At 41.4% G+C, this 23895-nt stretch overlaps 1 protein-coding gene across 1 annotated transcript in view; it reads left to right on the top strand.

Moving 5' to 3' along the window:
• IRAG2 (inositol 1,4,5-triphosphate receptor associated 2) overlaps positions 1–23895 on the top strand; it is a 66010-nt gene that overhangs the window by 1034 nt on the left and 41081 nt on the right. The window contains exons 2-14 of the mRNA XM_073317813.1: positions 3852–4467; positions 4960–5070; positions 6032–6212; positions 6584–6654; positions 6732–6810; positions 8543–8701; positions 10745–10862; positions 12008–12058; positions 15474–15551; positions 17900–17956; positions 21360–21419; positions 21530–21594; positions 21697–21799. Of these exons, the coding sequence (XP_073173914.1) occupies positions 3876–4467; positions 4960–5070; positions 6032–6212; positions 6584–6654; positions 6732–6810; positions 8543–8701; positions 10745–10862; positions 12008–12058; positions 15474–15551; positions 17900–17956; positions 21360–21419; positions 21530–21594; positions 21697–21799 (1725 nt within the window). The 5' untranslated portion in view covers positions 3852–3875. The remainder of the gene's footprint in view (positions 1–3851; positions 4468–4959; positions 5071–6031; positions 6213–6583; positions 6655–6731; positions 6811–8542; positions 8702–10744; positions 10863–12007; positions 12059–15473; positions 15552–17899; positions 17957–21359; positions 21420–21529; positions 21595–21696; positions 21800–23895) is intronic.

Below are 23895 nucleotides of genomic sequence, written 5' to 3'. Positions count from 1 at the left end.
GGGGGTTGTTTTCAGACTGGTTTAGTGAAGGGGGAAAACATGCCCCCAAGATGTTTTAAGTGATGTCTTGACTGTCATGGCTATGTAGCACTCTGAAACATTTTGGGCTTAAAATGTGGTGTTGCTTTTAAGGCTAAAGGATTGTGTATATGTATGCAGTAAATGCTGAACTATTTAATGGTAGTGGAAAACAATGCTTCAGTAGCTTATTATTTTCCCACTAAAATATCGGCTACTCTAGCAAAAATGGAATAGTTTGTCTTCTGAATGTGTCACTTGTTGGTAATAAGATCTATTTCAATATGCTCTAAAGCAGCTTTTGGGTATCACTAAATTGAAGTGGGTAAAGCTAGCTAGTGGCAGTCCTATACAAGACCTACAGTAACTCCTCGTTTAATGTTGTAGTTATATTCCTGAAAAATGTGACTTACATTAATTCTTATAAGGAAATTGGATTTACTTGAACGGGGGTTAGGTTCCAGGGATATTTTTTTCACCAGACAAAAGGCGCGCGCGTGTGTGTGTGTGTACACACAAAGTTTTAAACAAACAATTTAATACAGTACACAGTGATGATTGTGAAGCTTGGTTGAGGTGGTGAAGTCAGAGGGTGGGATATTTTCCAGGCAATGCCTTACTGTTAAATGATGAACTAGCACTCCGCTGAGCCCTCAAGGGTTAACACATTGTTGTTAATGAGTTATAGCACCTCACACTCTACAAGGCAGCACAAATGGAGGGAGGGGAGATAGCATGGCAGACACACACACTCTGTGTGTGTGTGTGAGAGAGAGAGATGTGCATTGCCCCTTTAAGTATGCTGACCCCACTCTAAGTACATTACCTTTTTAAGTAGATCCGCAAGTTGAGAGCAGCTGCTGCCAGCAAGCTACTTCCATCCTGAGCCCTGTTGTGTTGTGCCCCTCCCCACCCCCGCTCTATGGAGATGCGGTAAGCAGGGGGACACCCTGACATTAGCCCACCTCTTCCACCCTCCCTTGCACAGCAAGCAGGAGGCTCCCAGGAGCAGCTCCAAGGCAGAGGGCAGGAGCAGCACATGGCAGTGGGGGGAGGGACAGCTGAACTGCCAGCAATTGGTAGCCTGCTGGGCAGCTGCCACACAGGGAACTTAGGGGAGCGGGGAGCTGATGGGGGGGCACTTCTGGTCCACCCTGGTTCCAAGCCCCCAGCAGCTAGCTGCAATGGGCTGCTCTTCCTGCAAGCAGTGGATAAAGCAGGCGGTTGCCAAACAAGGTTAGAAGGGAGCATCGCACAACTTCAAATGTGCATGTTCCCTAATTGATCAGCAAGGTGACAGTGTTAACTAGGACGACTTTAAGTGAGGCGTTCCTGTACATTTAATAGGATTCCTGCCTCTTATCTTTGGAGAAAGTCACTCAACATTATATAGCTGTTGTCACTCTTAAGACAACACTATATTTTTGAGTATTTAAAATGGCTAACAAGTAAAGAGTGACTTTCAAGGGGAGTTGACACCTAACCTGTTCAGGCTCCCTTGAAAATCTTGCATTTTGAGATGGTCCCTCTGAGGCAAGGGTTGAACAGATCTGCTGTTCTGCGGGCAGACGGCTTCAGTCTGCAAGGTGGTTAAGCCGGTACCTTTAAGCCTAAATTCTTTAGACCAGAGGTGCTGGAGCTAGTGGTGCTGGCTTGAAGCGATTTCTACCTTATCCAGGGTTTACAGCTTGGTTCAATGGGTCTCGGCACCCCCCGCTATACAAATTGTTCCAGCACCTCTCTCTTAGATGCTGGAAAACTTCACCCTAAACATAACCTTTTATGATGGGTTTACCCTAAACTTTTCAAACCGCTTCAATATTATAACACCCTGGGTTGATTTATGAAACAGTGGATATGCTCATTGACTTTAAACTTGTCTAAATTGCTATCGCTTATACTAAGGATCTTTAAATCTTGGCGGCAAATGGAATTTTGCAATCAATAAGAGAAACCTGCTGGTGGCGTGCAAGGATGGCTTCTGAGAAGGCATTGGAAGAGAGTCAGGGTATGTGTAGGCTTCAAGCTGAAGATCTGATTCCCAGCTCAAGCAGACCTATGAGCACTAGCTTGGATTGAGTTAGCATGCTAAAACTGTAGCCTTGGTGGTTTGGATTGCTGCTCCGAGTATACTCCTCGTATCATCTCATGGATTCATGTTTGTTGCAGTTGGCCCCACCTGTCACCATGGCTACGTTCTATTTTGTTAGCATGCTAGCTTGATCAGAGCTAGCACAGGTATGTCTCCCCAAGCTGGAATTTAAACCTCCATCTTGAAGTGCAGACCTACAGCCAGAGAAGAAATAGGAACTGCCCAAAGAAGGGCACGTTAGGCTATCTATGCTAGTCTTTGTTAACACAAGTTTCCTGCTGTTGCCACCACGGTTTCATTGACGCTCTGTATTCTAACAAACAGGGCTCCCACCACTGGTGGTATTGGTCATCTAACCTGGCTCAGATCTAAATAGTTTAAAGATTAAAAACACAGTTTGTGGCTGATGCCTTGTCCACACTCTTATGTCTACTGGTGCTACCACTGGGGAGTTGCTGTGGGGGGATGGGGAGAGATGCTAGGGTAGACAAGACCATAGTGGCATAGGTGAGTTTTCCTATAAATAGAAGCTGGGAGGATTAGGACTGCTTAGTCTGGAAAAGAGAGGATAGCAATAAATAGACTACTGAATGATCTAAAGAAGTCCAATCTGATGCTCTAATTGGAGTCCCCTTTTTAACCCCCGCAAAGCCCAGTGTCCCCTTATTTGGTTAGACTAGGCATGAAAAGGATAAGTCTTAACTTTCACTTTCTCAAAAAAGGTGTGTGTGTGTGTAAACAACCTTGACAATAACACTAAACACAAATCACTATAAAGATCTACAAACTGATCACTAGAATTAAAAAATAAGTAGCTGCGCTTCTTTCCTTTATGCAGCAGAAGACTAGGAGGAAAGGATTTCCGGTTTCCTGCAAACATAACTTTTATGTTAAATGAGTTCCTTTAAATGTGGAGTCCTTTCAAAGAAGCCTCTTTCCAACACCTTCAGAATCTTGAAGCTAGCTCAGTGCACAGTAATGTAGCAATTGTGGTGTCTGTGAGCGGGCGTGGCCCACTAAAATGCTAATCCTGGGCCCCTCTTTCATTTCATGTAGTACCAGAACAAGGTGGCTTTGAACAGTGGGAAACTTAAAACTAAGTGTTTTGTGAAAACACCCCATTTAAAACTCATGGAACTTGCTGTTGCAAGCTGATATTAAAAGCTTGCTATAAATACTAGTTCAAGAAGTCATAAGACTAGTACAGCTGCAGTTGTTTTGCCTGCAATTGTTGGACATGCTACTGGATGAAAGCAGAAGTTGATAATGTCTAGAGAGTATAAAAGGTAGTCTATGTAAATTCCTGGATAACTGTTCTTCTTTTTAGTCCCTTGGCCTTGTGCTTATATGGAAAGGGCAAATGTGCCCTAATATGTAAATAAAACAACTCTGATTAAAAAAAAACCCTTTAATGAGACTTCAATTTGTGGAAAGAAAAACCTAGAAAAATATTAGTTTATTTTTTAAAACCATACAGTTAGTCAAACTTCTTTAAATCTTGATATTAAAAAAGGGGATGAATTTCTTTTCCTTCTCTCCCCCTGCCCCCGTAACCATCTTGAGTTCTTTAATTATTTTCAAATTAGATGAATTAAGACTTACAAGAAAACACTCAAATGTTATCCCAGAGTTTCAGACCACCACTATCTGCTGTTTTGTGTAGACTGCCTATTAGATACAGACTGCTGCAAAGAATGTTTAAAACAATATTTCTGATTTTTGTGTTCATTTTCTCTCTTAGATACTTTTCAAATAGAAATCAGTGATGTCTTCTGAAAATGTAACTAACAAACGTCATCATAATCCAGTGGACAGCATTTGCCGAAAGATCAAGACTATCCAGATGATGGACCAAGTCTCTAATCCTGCTTTACAGATCCCAAAGTTTCAGTCTAGGAACTTTGACAGCCCACAGACTAATATCAAGAAAAACTTAGAGGAGATATTGAAGAAAAGGACCTTTAAAAGTCATGAGACTAGTGGGCCATATTTCCTAAGCCCCAGTAGTGACAAAATTTTCTCTCCATGTCCGCAGGCCGCAGGCCACAGACGATGCATGTCTGATTTCCACACTGGCAATGCAACCTATTCAGTTGGTAAAAATAAAGAGAAGATGAGAAAGCCCTGGCTACCAATGGGCCAAATTGAGAGTTCTCCACCCCTTCTCAAAAGTGGAGAGGCTAACATCCGTATGGGTCAACTATCTGCAGCTTCCAATGTCGAATGTAAAGACTTGACTCGTGAGGATAACTACCTTACATCAAGTCCAAACTTGCCTTTCTTAACGACGGTCCAAAAGGCAGAATGTTTTGCCTTCCAATCTCCAGTGGTGAAGAGACTATCTTTGAGTGAAAGAGGTAAACAATTCCAATGAACACTTAAAGTATCCAGCTTTCTTTTCACCAACCCCAAACATTAGGTTGCATAATGATGGCTGTCTCAAAGGGTTGAACTTAATTCTTTAAAAAGACCTGAAACACCGCACTGAGGGGGCATTTGGTCTAAGTAAGCGTACTGATCCTTTTTTTTTTCTTTTTATAAAGACCTAGTCTAGAATCTTCTACTTCCATACACTCTGTCCATGTGTATAAAGTCTACATCATAGCCATATTTAGTTCCCAAGACTGCAAATTATAATGCGTGGGAAGACCCTGTTGACTTCAGTGGGTCTCCTCAAATGCAGGGATCTGCCTCATGTTAGCTGCATGATCAAAGGCTTGCTGTTTAGGTTACAACACCCCTGGGAATGTCATGTAAATTATGCTGTCGTTAAAAACAAAAATGTAGTTGGAAGTAGGTCACAGTAACTATGAGAATTAGATGGAGTATAACGTATTTATCTCCCATAGGATGGAGACTATCATGGGCGAATAATGCTGACAACACCTATGATGTAAGCTTGATCTGCGAAGAAGACTTGTTGACCACTATCTTCTGTGCATGTGACACAGAACGCAGAGGTGTCTTAACTTTCCCCCCCACTTACTCTATTTTTTGCTCTGTTAATTTCCAGCGTTAAGTCTTACTAAAATCTCTTCTTAAGAAAATACGTGTGTGATATGTATCTAGAGAGAGGATGGTCTCCTGGCTAAATCAAAGGGCTGGTCATTTGGGGTTCTGGTACTGTCCTGGCCTTCCCACAAACACCTAGGATAGCACATTTAGTCATCTAGTCAGTCTCTCTCTCTCTGTTTTCCATCTGTAAAACAAGGGAAATTGTCTACCTGAGGCAAAAAATGTTTGCAAAACACTTTGAGATCCTCTGAAAGGTGTCCTGGAAATGCAAATTCTAATGGTGTCAGTGAAGTAATAGGATTCTTTTCTTAGAAGTCTCCCCTTGCCGCCTTGTCATTGTACCTAGAGCTACTCATACTTTTTTTGTACAATGTTTGTGGGGAAATCTTCATGTTGGTTGAAATTTTGATGGATTATTTGTTGTTGTTGTAGTAGTGGGGGTGGGAGGGGGAAGGTGTAACTTGCCATTTTCCTGCTAGCTCTTGATATAATTGCCTAACAGAATAAAAGACTAACTTTCATCAAGTGCTTTCCTTTTTTAAGGAGGCAGCGTTGGTGTTAGTGCATTAAAATCCCAACTCATTATTGTCTAGAGAATTATTGCTGTGGGATCAGGGTTTCACCTCAGAATTTTTTGAGGTGAAAAAAATTCACCTCAAAAAGGGCGGGGGGGTTAAAGCTCTGAACTCTTAATCCTAAATTTTCTCCTGGCTTCTACCTCTCCAGGTCACACTAAAATTTTTCTAGTCAGTAGCTGGTCTAGAGCACCACAAGTCACTTAGACATGCTACAGCACAGATTCAGGCATGCTATGAATGCATTCCAATCACATTGTTACAATTTATTGCCTATATAAAATAGTCTTGACTTTTGAAATCTGGTACAAAGACTGATTATATTTTTAAGGAAAAGTAGCCGTTTCCAAGATAGTTGATTATCTGAAACATACAACTAGCCGGGGGTCAGAAGACAGTGGTCTTGAAGAGCTGTGCAACATGCTTGATCCTGATAAAAGGGACATCTCAATGGACCTGGAAACATACCATGCTATCATGAAAGAGTGGATTGAAGACTGTAAAAGAAAATGGTAAGTCTATCTTTTTGTCTTCTGATCTCACTTCTAATCTATCTCTTCTATAAAAACAAGACAGTAAGAATAACTTGTCTGGTTTGCAGTGTTAATATGATGGGTGTATGTTAGCATCCGGGAATCATACAACTGATAATGACCACAGGATGGCTTTTCACCGCGCAACTTCCTACATAGTTTATTTAAAAAAAAAAAAAGTCTTTAGGAAATTAAAGGTCATCCTATATTTTAAGGAGTAAGAATATATTATCGGGGTGTGTACAGTATGGGACTTAAATGTATTTTAATAGAATGAGTGTTAACTACAGACTGTGTAGGTAGGCTAGAGTGAATCTATTTTGAGTAACCTCATGGTTTACTTGCTTCAGGGAAGATACCACTAAGGAGACGACAAATACAGAAGATTCTGTGTTTAAATTGCACGAGAGCATTCTAACAGGTGTGGAATATTTCATTCTTATGCCAGAATACTCAACTTTTTTTTTCTTAAACTAAAACTGGAAAAATCTCTTTCAGCAAAAAAGACTCCTGCTAGGATAAACATTACATCAGGAAGTTTAGAGGCCTTTGGTGGAGATGTGTCCAAAGGAGACCTGTAAGTTTTAGTCATGCAATTAAACCTAATACAGGTGTTTTCTCTAATCTGAAAAAAATGGATGATGGGATCAAAGTGCATTCCTTTGCACTGTTGCTGGCAGTTGTTCTTAAACGTATTTGATCAGGCCCCCTTCTTTATGTCTGTAGTAGTTTATGCCTGCCCCACTGGCTGCCCAGCCAGCAGCCACCACTCTCCAGCCACCCAGCTCTGCAAGGAGAGTGGTGGCTGCTGGCTGGGTGCCCAGCTCTGAAGGCAGAGCTGCTGCCAGCAGCCATGTGGAAATAAGGGTGGCAATACCATACCATGCTACCATTACCTCTCAGCCTCTGCTAGCAGCAGTGCTCCCTTCAGAGCTGAGCACCTAGCCAATAGCCACTGCTCTCTGGCCACCCAGCTCTGAATGCACAGTTAGCGTTTGGTTCTCCCCCCCACCTCCCCAAAAAAAGACCCAACTTCTCATATGCCCCCCTGGATACATTCTGTGCCCACCACTTTGAGAACCTCTGGTTGGTAGAGCCTCTTTGGACTTGCAAACACCCAGTTACACAGTCCTTGTTAAGAATAAAACCAGCGTTAAAGTTCTATACAGAACTTGGCTTAATTTATCAACTGATGGTCATGTGCCTGCTTGTAATTTATGCTGATTCCTCTTATACCATTTGCTATACTGAAATTTTGCTAATTCAGCTTTGGTTTGCTAGTGTTCACTGATGAGAACTAACGGTGGGAATATTGTTCTCGTTCTTTCAAAGTCTGATATTAAAAAGTAGTGTGTTTAGGGTCTGATCTCAAAGGATGCCCAGCCCTTAGTTCTGTTGGGTTTTTTACTAATTTTTGGGTTTCACTGATGAACAGCACCTTGATACTTATAGTGCTCGATCACTCATGATTTTGTGTTCAATTTGCCATACAAAAAACATTCAAAATTGTGTACTCCTCTGAGCTTCCAGTTCAGGCATGTATCTAGCTTTGAAATTTTCACTTCTATCAATTTTTTGAAATATTGCTTGTGCTAACCACAGGCTTTCAATGGGGTGGGGGGTATTTTTAAAATTCTATACTAGTTGCCAATGACTTCTTATGAGAAAGTGATGATCAAACACTCTCACCTTTTTATCCTGTGAACACTTACACAATGAATATCGCCCCGTTAATGGGATTATTATGTCTGTAAAGTTATTCATAAGTGTGCTTGTAGGGTCAAGGTCTTGATTTGGTGATGTTGTGATAGTATCAGAATAGAGCAATTGCCTACCAACTTAAAACTTGCCTGAACGCAATTCTCTTATTCACATTTTACCGTGTTGGAAGACGCATACTGAGAAGAACAAGGAATTAGGATTCATTCTTTCTTGAAAAAAGAAAAGGAGTACTTGTGGCACCTTAGAGACTAACCAATTTATTTGAGCATAAGCTTTCGTGAACCACAGCTCACTTCATCGGATGCATACTGTGGAAAATACAGAAGATGTTTTTATACACACACATCATGAAAAAATGGGTGTTTATAACTACAAAAGGTTTTCATGGTGTGTGTGTGTGTGTGTGTATAAAAACATCTTCTGTATTTTCCACAGTATGCATCTGATGAAGTGAGCTGTAGCTCACGAAAGCTTATGCTCAAATAAATTGGTTAGTCTCTAAGGTGCCACAAGTACTCCTTTTCTTTTTATGAGTACAGACTAACACGGCTGTTACTCTGAAACCTGTCATTCTTTCTTGAATACAGGGAGACATCTGACTTGATTATCTGTGTAGCAGACCTTCAGTTCAAGAATCAGAAACTTCAAGAGGAGAACAGCAAACTAAAGATGGCAGTTGAAGCACTGGAGGAAACCAATAATAGGCTAATGGAGGACAATGAGGATCTAAATAATCAAGCAAAAAGGTGGAACACTTTCATCACAAGTTCAGTAATTTTTAACTCCTGCTGTCTGGAAGTGGTGACCAACTGTGCAAAAACTCCCCATGCTAGACCTCTCGTGTTTAGAGTATGAAATTGAAAATAGCTAGAAAAAGTGGTTCCCATTAATTGATCTGATAAGTCGAGGAGGAGGAAGAAAAGGGGTTCCCTTCCAGTTTTTCTTAGTTCAGTACTTGGTTTGACCCTTTGTAGTTAAAGGCTCTGTGATTAAATGTTAGTCCTAGAAGTTTATGCCCACCCTCCCATGATACCTCACTGTCTATCCGTGCCTCTGGGGGGAATGTAGGTAGCTTGGCCCAGATCAGCAAAGGGAGGTGGGCCTTGTGAGGCTAAGCATCACCACGCCTGACTTTTAGGTGCCTGGGAAACCACTGGAACCGTGAGAGCCACAAAGCCTGCGTTGGCTCCCTGTACAATAAAGAGGGAGAGATAAGCACCTAAAGAATGAAATTCCCAAATGCCAGCCCGTGAGGCAGATAGCTGCCTAAGCTAGCTCATGGGAAAAGCTGGCAAAAGGTGGCGTGTTCTAAGCCCTGCCCTTCTCATGGGGTTAGGAACTGATCTCCTCTGTTTGCAATCCAGAACCCCTTTCCTGGAGTCGGGCAGCTTAGATGCCTAAGGGCCCCCCCCACCCCCAAAAGAAAATTAGGTGCCTTCCTAACTCAACACAAAACGGACCAGATGGGCGTGGGCAGAGGAGGAGGAAAAAGAGGACTTCACTTTAGCTCAGTGGTTCATATACTTAGCTGAGATGTGGAAGATCCTGGGTTCAGTTCCCCACTCTGCCTGAAGAAGGGATTTGAACAGGGGTCATCTCACCTCTTTAGTGAGTGCCTAACCACTGGACTCGAGAGCAATTCTTGCTCTCTCTGGCCCAATTAATATTTTAAATTATTTTTAAAGTGGAATAACTACAATGTGACTGACATCAGAATATGCCATAGTCTAATGGCCTGAGAGGTGGGGAACCCCAGTTCAAATCCCTTCTGATTATCAGGCAGTGTGGAGAATCTGAACCGGGGTTTCCCACCCAAGATGTGGGAATCCTAACTGTTGGGCTAAAGGTACCACCCCTCTCGGCCATTCTGGGTGACATGAAGCACGCTCCACGCATGCCAAATGTATCTGACCCCACCGGCGCACAAGATACCCTCTGTCTGTCTTTTTTTCAGTTTGTGGATCATACTGGGCCGGGGATTAGGCATCTGGACACCTAGAGTGAGGCAGCAGTGTGCCCAGAGGTAACCGTTTGGGCAGCTCAGGGAATTTTTTCTAGGGTTCGTTGTCAGCCAAGAGCAGGTTTTGTAGCTTTTATTAGTTCTGGAGACTGGGACTTTGCCTAATTCTGGGATTTTTGTATGTCTGGGTCCTCTCTTTGGTACTTTCACAAAGAGGACAGAGCCTGAAAGACCTTCAAAGTGGTAACTGCCATATATTGGTAATGTGCTTGGGGATGTCCTGTTTGCAAAGAGATAGCAGGAAGGGGTTGTGGTCATACCACTTACACATGCACAGCTAGGTGATCCCATCAATATAGCAAAATAATATTACAGGGAAATGACTCTCAGTGTAGGCCTCTGGCAGGAACAAAACATTGTTAGTGACCGTGGAAACTAACAAACACAACAGACTCTGCTCGTAACTAGTTACACACTTGATTATAAGTTGTAAGTTTAGATGTGATCCAAGAGCAAGCCTGTAAGTGCTCAGAGGCAGTCCATTGACTATTCCTTGGCTGAATGAAGGTAATAGATGCAGCAGAGGCCCTGGTGGTATGGCAGGGGGGATGCTGAAATAGACGGGAATGAAAAATTCCATAAAAGGTCCTTCCTTAGCCCAAAGTGCAAGCTTAAACCTAACTCAACTGGCAGATTCTTGCTGTCTGCCTTAAAGCATGCCAGTGAGGATGAGTCCCTGGGGGCTCTTACTGTGTCCAAAAATACTGTGTACATAATAAGCTTTAAAAAATCTAATGCCTGTGGCTTTGCTGGATTCTTCTTTCTGCAGTGCCCAGCAGTCTGTTATGAGAGCAAAATCATTAAAGGAGGAACTGGAAGAAATGAAAATGAGCCTGAACATCTCAGAAGAGAAGAGACACAATATTGTGACCCAGCATAAACAGCTAGTAGGTCTTCTGATAATATATAAAAGTAAGAAGCTGTACTGAGGGGGTGAACTGCCTACCATTATAAAATCAGGAACCTTTTAAGGCACAGCAGTGGCTATTAGGAATGCCTGTGTTCATGTTCCTGGCTCTATTGACACTTTTTTTTGTATGGACCTTGGGCAAAACACGTGGGACCTGATTCTCCTCTAACTTACACTGAAGTCAATAGAATTATACCAGTATAAAACTGGTGTGAGAAGAAACTTCACTATTCCATCTGTATAATCTGAATAATACCTTTCTAAAACATTGAGGTGTAATTCGTTTGTGTTTATAAAGCACTTTGAGATCCTCCAATGGAAGGTTTTATAATTTCAAGTCTTATAGTGAAGTAAATAATTAAGAAATACTTAACAAGTATCCCTGTTTGCACTTAAAAAATCCTCTGGTCTTGAATACAACTAAATTTACAGAAGGTTGGGTGCTGTAATCTGTACCCACACAGGACTTTAAATCGGTCGTTGTTCCTCTAGTAATTCTAGTGTTCTATGCAGCTCTTGTGGAATCTGCAATTTAGACTGGCATTCTCTGGTTCCCCGAGAGAGAGAGAGTTCTGTAGATAGCCAGCCTGAGATCTAAGTCCTTCTTCAGCAGTGCTCAGGTCTTGTTCTGGACCTCCACATAGGTATGAATTCCCCCATAATGCTGAGTGCAGAGCACTGATCAGTGAAGTTCTCCCCCATGCTGTATGATGCCTGTAGATATAGACTAGAACTACGAAAGTTTCATTGTGCAACCAAAAAAGGACTCCACTCCCTGAATTGTGGGGAGGATATGGGGGAAAAACAATATGAAGATGCCTGCTACACTTATTACAGGAAAATACAGCAAATGTTGCATATGCCACATCCTTTAGTAGACTGATATTAGTCACAGCGTTCATTATTATGTTGCACTATTCCAACAATGCAAACATCATCTAGTGTCATTCTAGCCATCTGACTTTTTTTTGTGGCTCCTTAACTTAGTGGTTCACCAGATCAAGGCAGAGTAGCTTTGAAACTAAGGTCACCCAAGTAATTTGATGATGTCCTATGACTATTATAAACAATACTACCTTTAAAACATGGCAAGCTGACTCTTCCTGTATTCTCCTTAACCAGGAAAAAGAGAATCAGTCTCTCATCATCAAGATTTCTTCTCTTCAGGAAGAGGTACAGTATTTATAAACTTCACAGGTACATGTATTCATCTAGTTAAACTGAGGATTTGAGGACTTGAAATTTTCTATTCTTTCAAGCCTGAGCTATTACATAGCAACACTGGCTACGTTCTACAACAGAAACTTCATAGTGAATCATGAGTCTCCAAGATGCATTACATTTCAGATTCATCCGGCAGATGAGAGAGAGCAAGGGTTGGTTTTTGGTGGAGAGAGGGAGTGGTGGTGGTGCCCTACTATGGAGGATCAAAGGATGTCAACTCCAGATAGCCCAAACACTGAAATAGTGTCCATCTAAACTCTCTTGCCAATAACATGCGCTTCTATTTCATCACTCAACTAAGACCTGGATTAAGAGCTTTATGTGGAAGCGTTCATCCCAGCTAAAAGGCAGTAACTGACTTCTGTCCATCAATACGTCTGTCACTGGCTCTGACCTATTTGTGTTGAGAGACCCCCAAAAGTCTGCATAATTGATCCAGATATCAGAGGGATAGCCGTGTAAGTCTGTATCCACAAAAACAATGAGGAGTCCGGTGGCACCTTAAAGACTAACCGCTTTATTTGGGCATAAGCTTTTATAGGTTAAAAAAACCCCACTTCAGATACATGGAGTGAAAATTACAGATATAGGCATAAATATATTGGCACATGAAGAGAAAGGAGTTTATAAGTGGAGAACCAGTGCTGACAAGGCCAATTTAGTCAGGGTGGATGTAGTCCACTCCCAATAATTGAGGAGGAGGTGTAAATTCCAAGAGAGGGAAAATTGCTTTTGTTGTGAGCCAACCACTCCCAGTCCCTATTAAAGCCCAAATTAATGGTGTTAAGTTTACAAGTGAATTGTAGCTCTGCAATTTCTCTTTGAAGTGTTTTTGAAGGGTTTTTTTTTCGTTTGTTGAATGATGGCTACTTTTAAATCTGTTACTGAATGTCCAGGGAGATTGAAGTGTTCTTCTACTGGCTTTTATATGTTCCCATTCCTGATGTCTGATTTGTGTCCATTTATTCTGTTTCGTAGAGACTGTCCAGTTTGGCCAATGCACATGGCAGAGGGGCTTTGTTGGCATATGATGGCATATATCACGTTAGTAGATGTGCAGGTGAATGAGCCCTGATGGTGGGGCTGATGTAGTTTGGTCCTCTGATGGTGTCGCTAGAGTAGATATGGGGACAGAGTAGGCCATGGGGTTTGTTACAGGGATACGTTCCTGGGTTAGTGTTTCTGGGGTGTGGTGTGTAGTTGCTGGTGAGTATTTGCTTCAGGTTTGGGGGGGGGCAGAGGCTGTCTGTAAGGGGGGACTGACCTGTCTCTCATGGTCTGTGAGAGTGAGGGATAGGTTGTAGATCATTGATGTGCTGGAGAGGTTTTAGCTGGGGGCTGTATGTGATGGCCAGTGGTGTTCTGTTGTTTTTCTTGTTGGACCTGTCCTGTAGTAGGTGACTTTTGGGTACCTGTCTCTCTCTGTCAGTCTGTTTCCTCGCTTACCCAGGTGAGTATTGTAGTTTTAAGAATGTTTGATAAAGATCTTGTAAGTGTTTGCCTCTGTCTGAGGGATTGGAGCAAATGCAGTTGTATCTTAGGGCTTGGCTGTAGACAATGGATCATGTGATGTGCCCTGGATGGAAGCTGGAGGCATGTAGGTAAGTATAGCGGTCAGTAGGTTTCCGGTATAGGGTGGTGTTTATGTGACCATCACTTATTTGCACTGTAGTGTCCAGGATTGATCATGGCTTAATAGTGTTTTCAGGGGATAGTAGAGTGACTGTTTGTGACACTCTCATTTTAAAATGGTTGCTGTTGTATCTGATTGGAGGGAAATATGAAGATCAAGACCAAGGTAGTTAATATTTCATTATAATTAAAGTATATTGTTATAAAATATCCCATTTCCTGAAAAGTATGGGGGGGGGGGGTGAGACGACAACAACAATACACACCAGAACCAAGGGATAGAGGAACATGCCATAGGGAATAATGACCCACAAGACGAAATATCTCACAGAGCCAGCGAACTCTGTTCTGTGCTATTTCTCCAGGCCCATTAATAGAACTTCCAAAAATGTCCACTAGTTCAATTGCAAACCTCCAAGAGTATGTCCATGCTGTTGATTGATAGTATAGCCAATTGATTGACTCTACTTGTGGCTCACTATGAGAAATGTTCAAGAGACCAAATAAGCAAACTCAGCCAAATTTATTGTCTTAAAACCAAAACCGAATGATACAAAAAGAAGACCTACTACCATCCTTCTGGGAAGCTATTCTTCTCTTGCAGTACGTTCACCTTATGCAGAAGGTGTGCTTCAAAGATACAGCCCGAAACCATTTACATTACAGTTATTTCAAGTTTAAAAAGCACTCTGTCACTGAAGAGCCAACTGACCAGTTCCTTATTTGGTTGCTCTGTACCTTTCCTTATCTCTATTTTAGATACCACATCCCAAACCCATTGCGTGTAGAGGTACATCCCAAGCTGTGCTAGGACATGCTGTTCATGTACCTTGGCTTTTACAGGCTTCCTATTGCCTAATGCTAAAGTCAACTTTGTAAAGTGTTGTGGGATACTTGACATGGCTGCTGGGAATTGTGGGAAGAGCATAATATATTAATACAATTTCCCAGAACTAATATTATTATATTATATGCATAATGCATGTTAATGTGCGTTGGCTAACACTGTGGGGGAAGATGGGGGATGTGTGATTGCAGCATGTGTAGACACACCCACAGTAGCTTCAGTGTAGCTACTGCAAGTACTAACAATAGCGAAACCACGGCAGCACAAGCTTCAGCATGGGTTAGTCACCTGAGTATGTGCTCAGGGTGTCAGGGGGGCATATGCTGCCATGGTGTCGCTGCTATTTGCAGGTTGGTAAATTAAAGCTAGCTTGGGTGTGCCTACGCAGGCTGCAGTCTAGGAATTGCTCCAAACTGTACTGTTTTCCCAAGTTTCAAGAGCTGCCCACAGCTTCTGAGGAGTGATTGGGGTGGTACTGTGGGGAACCTGATCCAAGTGCCTTGAATGGGGTGAGTTTATAGTATATTTCCTGAATAAGGCAAAACTCCGGATTGTGTTGGCAGAGAGAGTACATCAGCGCCTCACATTGGAAAGATGACTGTTGCTGGGCAGCAGTCAGCCAGAGCTAGCCGGTTTGGTTTATATGCAGTTGAAACTGTAGGTGTTCACATTTTAAGGCCTCGGGGAAAGGGGAAGGCAGGGTTTGCATGGTGTGGGGATATTGACCATCTCTCTCTTTCCCCTCCCCTGTTGGAGTATTTTGGAGAGGCCAGTCAGTAAGGAGTGATTTGAGGAGGAAATCTTATTACCCATCTCTCTAACTAGCTCATCCCAAATAGTGTTTGGTAACTCTAATTAGCTATGTATAATTTGCCTTTTGATCAGAATATTAGGAATGCCTTGGATACAGATGGCCTTCAGAAGAAGATTGTGGAGTTATCCAAAAATGCAGCTGAGCTCCAAGTAAGCACTTTAAATTTAAACTTCTTCACCACTGATAAGAGACTGTTCACCAAATTAGCCCTGTTTACTCTGAGTTCCACAGCTCTCTGAAGCGGTCTGCCATCACAAGCTGTAATGTGCTGGTAACAGTCTGGATTATGGATGGTGCTATCTGGGTTCTAGAAGTCTTCCTGACTAACCGTTTTGTTTTATTCTTTCTCCAACTGCAACTTCATTGAGAAGAATTCTTGTCTGTACTAAACTAGTTAAGGTCATAGTGCTAGAAATGAAATAAAAAAAGTAAAGCACAGTGTAGATGGGCTAAGGGAAATTAATGTGTCTGTGGGAGTTTCAAAGCTCTCTTAAAGCTTAAGCAAATGTCACAACAAATATTGTGGAAAGAGTATGAACCTCTTATCCTGAGCACTTGTGTAACTTTAGTTGAGACATGAATACTGCAGACTCTTGGTTCATGCCAAATAGTTATGACTTAGACTTTTAATGCTCCAGGTTGGCTACAAGATCAGCACCTAGAGCAGTGGCTCTCAACCAGGAGTATGCATACCCCCAGGGAGGTATGCAGAGGTCTTCCAGGGGGTACATCAACTCCTCTAGAGAGCGACCTAGTTTTACAACAGGCTACATAAAAAGCACTAGTGAAGTTGGTACAAACTAAAATTTCATACAGACAATGACTTGTTTATACTGCTCTATATTGTATACATTGAAACGTAAGTACAATAAATCAATTGGAATATAAATATTTGATAATTATATGGTAAAAATGAGAAAGTAAGCAATTTTTGAATAACTGTGTGCTGTGGCATGTCTGTTTTTTTGTCTGATTTTGTAAGCGAATCGTTTTAAAGTGAGGTGGAACTTGGGTGTACGCAAGACAAATCAGACTCCTGAAGGGAGTATGGTGGTCTGGAAAGGCTGAGAGCTGCTGACCTAGATGATGATATGGTTATAAGTAATAGCCAGCCAGGGTCTGTCAAGAACAAATCATGCCAAACAATCTAATTTTCTTCTTTGACAGGGCTACTGAGCTAGTGGATGGGGGTAAGCTGCACACACACAAACTTGATTTTTAGAAAGGCTTTTGACAGTCCCGTATGACATTCTTATAACCAAACTAGGGAAATGTGGTCTAGATTAAATTACTATAAAGTAGGTGCAAAACTGGATGAAAGACTGTACTCAGAGTAGTTATCAATGGCTCATTGTCAAACTGGAGGGGAGTACCTAGTAGGATCCCCCAAGGGTCAGTCATGCGTCTGCTTCTAGTCAATATTTTCATTAATGACTTAGATAATGGAGTGGAGACTGGTATTCTACAAATTTGTATATGACACCAAACTGGGAGGGGTTGCTAGTGCTTTGGAGGACAGGATTATAATTCAAAACTACCTTGACAAATGGGAGAACTTGGTCTGAAATCAACATGATGAAATTCAATAAAGACATGTGCAAAGTACTTCACTTAGGAAGAAAAGGTCAAATGTGCAACTATATAATGGGGTATAACTGTTTAGATGGAAGTTCTACTGAAAAGGATCTGGGAGGTTATAGGGGATCACAGATTGAATATGAGTCAACAATGTGATGCAGTTGTGAAAGGCTAATATCATTCTGGGGTATATTAACAGGAGTGTTGTATGTAAGAGAAGCAGATAACTGTCCCATTCTACTCAGTAATGGTGAGGCTTCAGCTGGAGTACTGTGTCCAGTTCTGGGCACCACACTTTGGACTCCCTCCAATTTGTCCACATCTTTCCTAGAGGACTCCAGAGCAACACAAATGATGAGAGGTTTAGAAAACCTGACCTATGAGGAAAGGTTTAAAAAAAAAAAAAAGCTGGGCATCTTTGTCTTGTGAAAGACTGAGGGGGAACCTGGTAACAGTGTTGAAATAGTTTTAGAGCTGTTTATAAAGAGGACACAGTGATCAATTGTTCTCAGAGTCCACCGAAGGTAGGACAAGAAGAAATGGACTTAATCTGTAGCAAGGGAGATCTAGGTTCAATATTGAGGGAGGAGGGGACTTTCTAACTCTATGGATAGCTTAACTCTGGAATAGGCTTCCAAGGGAGGGTTGTGGAACCTCTATCATTGGAGGTTTATAAGAACAAGTTGTATGAACACCTGTCAGGAGTGGTCTAGGTTTACTTGATCCTGCCTTACATGAGACTCTTATAACTCCTCTACACACACACACCCTTGCTAGTTGGCATTAAGACATTTTTGGGTCACAATATAAGCTTTTGATGCCATTTTCCCCTTGCCACTAGCTGGTGGGGCTAAAATTGTAATACAGGGCACTTGAATCTGCATGCCAATAAAAGGCCTTTCTCTAATCTTTCCTTCAGATGCGAGTGCACATTTATGAGAACACTGTGGTGAATAAGGATGCAAGTCTATTGAAGGTTTAGTAGCTTTTGTTTCATGACTGTATTGATTTAAATTTCTGAACATGGGCACTTTAACTAATGGGAAAAGCTATTGAAACCATTATACTGTAATATTTTAATACCCTTCTGTGTGATGGTACCTTACTCCATGACTACTCTGGACCTATGAATAGATATTACTCAACATAAATAAGGGTTTCAGAGTAGCAGCCGTGTTAGTCTGAATTCGCAAAAAGAAAAGGAGTACTTGTGGCACCTTAGAAGTGAGCTGTAGCTCACGAAAGCTTATGCTCAAATAAATTGGTTAGTCTCTAAGGTGCCACAAGTACTCCTTTTCTTTTAACATAAATAAGGGCATTGGAATCTGGCCCTAAAGACATAGGGGCCTGTTTATATCCAGCAAAAAACAGTAGACTCCAGAAAAGGTAGAAAAACTTGACAGGCTATTCTTTGAAGTAAGTGGGAAGAACATGCATGCCCAACACTTCAGCTTCAAATGTAAAGACTTTTAAAAAAATCCTAAAATGCTGAGATGACTTTGCAATTTAAACCATCTTCCATGTGCTATTCCTCACTGGGTAAAACGTGGTAACTTGCATCTCTGTCTATGAGCATACATTTTCTCTTAGGTATGTCTTTTTAAAACTCAGCTTGAGTTATAGGGGATGCAAAAGTAGTTTTAAGGCCTGGGCCTCCTTTTGGACTCTCAAATCAAGCCGATGTGCCTTTCAAAAATCTTGGTCAGCATGTATTTCACCACTGAGTCAGAAAACATTCTGACAGGTTTCAGAGTAGCAGCCTTGTTTGAGCATAAGCTTTTGTGGGCTAAAACCCACTTCATCGGATGCATGCAGTGGAAAATACAGGAGGAAGATGTATACACGCACGCACACACACACCCACCCCTTCCTATTGTATTTTCCACTGCATGCATCCGATGAAGTGGGTTTTAGCCCACAAAAGCTTATGCTCAAATAAATTTGTTAGTCTCTAAAGTGCCCCAAGTACTCCTGTTCTTTTTGAGAAAACATTCTGACCACCAAAGTTTCTATGACAAGGACTGCACATACATTCTGAATGTGACAAGAGATTCCAACTTAAACATAACTTACCCAATAAATATTGCAGTAGACAATTCTTAGGAAAGGTGCCACAGGCAAAGCTTATGTTGCCTAGAATGGAAAAGACTTAGAATTCTAAAATATTCTCAATGGCTGATTTACAGCTCGAGAGATTCAAAGCCTCTGTGCCTTCTTTAATCTGTCCTTCTTGTGAGTTAAGTTCACCCAGTCAATTGACCAAATAGAAACTGGATTTTGAATGCAGTCTAGTGGGTTGGGTACTCCTGCAGTGACTGATCGCAGAGGAACTTGCATAAACTGATTCTGTAAATTTTGGATAAAGAATACATAAGAGAAAATTATGATTTGCTTGGAGACATTGACACTTGCAGGATGAGCTACTATTCACAAAATAAACCACTTTTATATTGCCACTAACATAAATTAAAAAGTATTGGAGTAAGACCAATTCTCAGTTAAATGTACTACAGCAACATCTAAGCATTGCCATTCTCCCAGGCTGTAGCCACAGGAAACACGTGAGGATGAAAGTTTAGCTGATCTCCATCTTCTGTTTTATTTTGGTGATCTTCGACTTAGAATAGATGAGGTGGTTTTTTTTTTGTTTTTGTTTTGTTTTTACAGCAACTTCCCTTTCTTTGCTCATTGGTGCATAGGTTCTCAATGCATGTTGTTTCACCTTTTTTAACAAGTACTCTTGCGGTTTTAAAATAATAGTAAAGGGACAGGTTTCAGAGTAACAGCCATGTTAGTCTGTATTCGCAAAAAGAAAAGGAGTACTTGTGGCACCTTAGAGACTAACCAATTTATTTGAGCATGAGCTTTCGTGAGCTACAGCTCACTTCATCGGATGCATCAAATAAATTGGTTAGTCTCTAAGGTGCCACAAGTACTCCTTTTCTTTTTAGTAAAGGGACAGTGTACCAAAATATTTCATGCTGCTGCTTTAAGGAATGCTCTATAGCGGAGCTTCTGAGAATATGAACTGTTAATGTAACTGTAATACATCTTTGAAACATGCTTGGCCATATAAACTGGCAGTAAGTTGCCACTTTAACTAATTCTACATTTTAAACCTGAAATGTGAAACACTCGCATGAGTGCTTCCCTTTATTGATTTTATTTGTATTTTGCATTTGTGCAGCCGCCTTTTCTGTGCCTACACCTGTAGAGATCTGAACAGAGTAAAACAAACCTTACGCAACCTGTCTCTTCCATACAGAGCCTTAAGACTGAAACAGCCACTGTATAAATTTGGGGTTTCAGTTTACCCAAGCCACCAAAGTTTCAGGAGGGTAGTTAATGTAGTGGTGACTGCTGTCATGCACTTATGTACCAGATGCACACTGGCTACGTAGCAAGCGTATTATACACACCAGATGTGTTCATTGTAAGATGCTTTAATGCTTTGGCAGGTATGGCTGAGGTTCGTTTAAAATAAGGTATCTTGCACACAGCGCTGCCTAGTGGCTAAACACTATAATACATTTTAGCATTCCATTACAGCTGAAAGAAAAGGAGTACTTGTGGCACCTTAGAGACTAACAAATTTATCTGAGCATAAGCTTTCCAGGAAAGCTTATGCTCAAATAAATTTGTTAGTCTCTAAAGGTGCCACAAGTACTCCTTTTCTTTTTACAGATACAGACTAACACGGCTGCTACTCTGAAACGATTACCGCTAGTAATTAGCTTCAGTTTTGGACCCATCTCTGAGTTCCTATACAGTGCTCTTAAAGTATATGAATAGGCTAACTGTGGGGGAGGGGTGTTTGCTGCTACTTGACATCTTTTGTTAAAAAGTCTAGACGAAAAAACCCCCCAGCTGTAAGCACAGAAGTTTTAGAACCAAACCACCTGAAAGTTCTAATCACTTGTATGTGTTTTTTATTTAACCTCCTACTACTTGCATCTGCAAAATGCAGTAAAAAAATCAATAACAGACAAAATACACAAGCGGTGAAGAATCTCAGTAATGGGAAGAGAGGGTGCAATCTAAAAGGGGTGGGGAAGGCCTCCAAACTTTGCTTTCTATTCAGGATTGCCTCACAAATGCAACTGTCTATATTTGAAAAATCAACTAAATATACAAAATTATGTGATTAAACCCTTCCTTGGTTTACCCGTATCTCCATTCTAACAGTGCTCTGACCCCTTTGTAAAGCACTGAAAGATCATGAGTTGCAATTCAAATTCTAACAGCATACCTTGCTAACTTGTCAAGCAAGGGAGTATCATGTACAGTGTGTAACTGAAGTAATGCCAGTTACTTCATTTCAGCATGCTAGCCACTAGGTTCTGTGCCACTAACTCTTTCTTTCTCCCCAACCTTTGCAGAGAGACTTGGACATCCAAGAACTGAAGTCTACCATTGTGGAATACTCCTCTGTAATCGAGGTAGAGCACTGGGTTTTCCTTGTGGGAGCATTAGAGAAAATGCAGATTTTTATAAATTCTTATTCTGTATAACAAGTAAATTTATGAACTCTCTTTGGGTGTGATTCTAGATGTTACGGGTGGAAAAAAATAAACTGGTGAATGATATGCAACAAATGCAGCAAGAGCTGATTTCGTGAGTATCTGAATTGGGAGTTCCAGTAACTTTCCTTTTTCTCAGGTGAAAAAACTTGGTGGATTTTTATGTAAAATTTTTGCTGTTCTTTTTTCCTTCTAGAAATGGTATAGACTTCCCACTGATATACAAATTTAACAGCAACATCCTTGAAGGGACAAATTCATTGCACAGTGAATTGGCACTTGCTCAACAATCTATAGAGGTATGAAACTTTTTAAGTTCGAATACTTCAAATTATGTACATGGCATGCACCACTAATAATTACCTGTATAGGAAGTACCCTCGTGACTCAAAACTACTGTGGGTTATGCACAGTGGGACTCTTGGTTCTGGACAGAGAGACCTGGAGTCTGAAGTCCATATATCACCAGACAAGTAATGCACTGGCAGTACAAGCTTATCACACGCAGCAGGATCATATCCATGGGCAGAGAATGAATGGGAAGGAAGGGGAGGGGTCGGTTAGTCTGTCCAGCATCTAAGTTCACTTAAATCTTGGTGCCTCTGCTAAGCTTGTCAGTGGGTGTCAGTTGTGGTGGTTTTTATAATGTGGACACTTGAGCTGGGCAAACAAATGTGCACAAATAGTTTGTTTACCCAAAAATGCAGTTTTGTCAACCCAAAACTGTTTTGCAAACTTGACGCAAATTCAATAAATAGCTTTGCCAGGAATTTCTTCCTAGGACTTAGATTCCATTCATAAAACAGGAGGAAGGGAAGGAGGCCCAGTGGCTATTCCTTTTTATCTTGAATGACTATGAATTGTCTTTGTAAATGACAGTGAATAGTCATTGGGCCAGGGAAAGTAAGTGGTAACTGAGGCAATCCCCTAGGAGCAGGGAGATCAAAGTCCCTGTTTCAATGATTATTTGATTATTAAAAGTGGAAAACCTTCAATAGGCAAGATTGAGGGAAACTCGTACCAGAACACCCCATAGCCCAGTGGCTAGGGCGCTGTCCTGCAGTATGGGAGGCCCAACTTGAAATCCCTTTTCTACATTAGGCAAAAGAACCCACATCCCAGGGGAGCACCCTAATCACTGGGATAGAAGTTTCTGTAAGGAGGGCAGCAGCTCCTCCTCCTCCAGCTGTTTTGTAAATCTAATCCTATAAAAATGCACCAAACAAAATATTTCTGGATGAACATGTTTCATTTGACCCCAAATGGATATTTTTTTGATTCACCAAGTTTTTCTGCAGTTTTCTAATTTCATTTGACCCAGTTTTTTCAGTTGCCAGAGAAGTGGAAAATCCACTCGTCCCCCAACTCTGCTGGACGCATGACAGTTAAGCACACCAACGCACCAGACTGAACAGCTCTCTGAAGGGAGCCACTTTTGGTTCCTGCCAACCTGGGTTGGAGTCAAACCAACCTAGTGGCAAAAGTTTGATACCTGACTACCAACACCCTTACCTTTCTGGTGCTCTGAAAGAACTATTGAAAAATAGCTTCTGTGCCGCATAGTGCAGTCCTAATTCCATTCCTGTATGACTTGGTGCTCCGGGCGCATTAGAAGAACTGACTTTTTAGAGTACTGTCCTCCTTTTGCTTACACCATTACTATTCTACAGCACTGTCTTGTTACAGACAAGAACAGCTCATACTTCTGTTACGGGTACATAACCGTGTTAAAGGGAATCATTGCCATGGCATATAAAACCTATAATCCCACTAGCTTGTGCAATGAAGTCTTTGTCCAGCTACACTTTTAAAAGCCTTCCTCGCAGCACTGGCTGCCTCTAGCTCAGTCAGTGAGGTGAGTCTGTTGCTCACTTTACCATTTTCTGAGTGCACCAACCAGTTGAGGGGTGAGAGTGACATTTGCAGAGAGAGACTGCAGGGAACTATGAAGTAATGTTAAAATGCACTGTCCCTTCTGTGGACTTGAAAGTATGAGGAATAATTGGATAGGCAGTAATCTAATGGGAAAGCAAAATATTTCCCTGTGAGAAGTTTTGAACAGTATCCTTCATTGTAGTGAGCCACCATATTATGTCTCAAATTTTCATCTTGTGTCAAAAGATAATAGCAAGAGGTGAGGTCCTATTAAAATAAGTGCAAAACGGGTCTAGACTCCTTCTATTTTTTTGTCACTCCAGGAGTCCTAATACTCTGTCCATTGCTGTGTGTGTGTGTGGAGGCGAGGAGAATCTACCTCGCTCAGGCCATTCCAAAAACATTTCTAGTTCTTAAATCTCCATGACATGATGCATTTTTGCAGCCTTGATAAGCTTAAAATTCCCAGTAACTCTGACCTTCTGGTAAACACAACACGGTAGTCCTCCTGACAGTTCTA

Source organism: Lepidochelys kempii, chromosome 1, assembly GCF_965140265.1.
Source record: "Lepidochelys kempii isolate rLepKem1 chromosome 1, rLepKem1.hap2, whole genome shotgun sequence".
NCBI lineage: Eukaryota > Metazoa > Chordata > Testudines > Cheloniidae > Lepidochelys > Lepidochelys kempii.
Note: the sequence above shows the minus strand (reverse complement) of the source record. Positions and strands in the feature narration are given on the sequence as shown.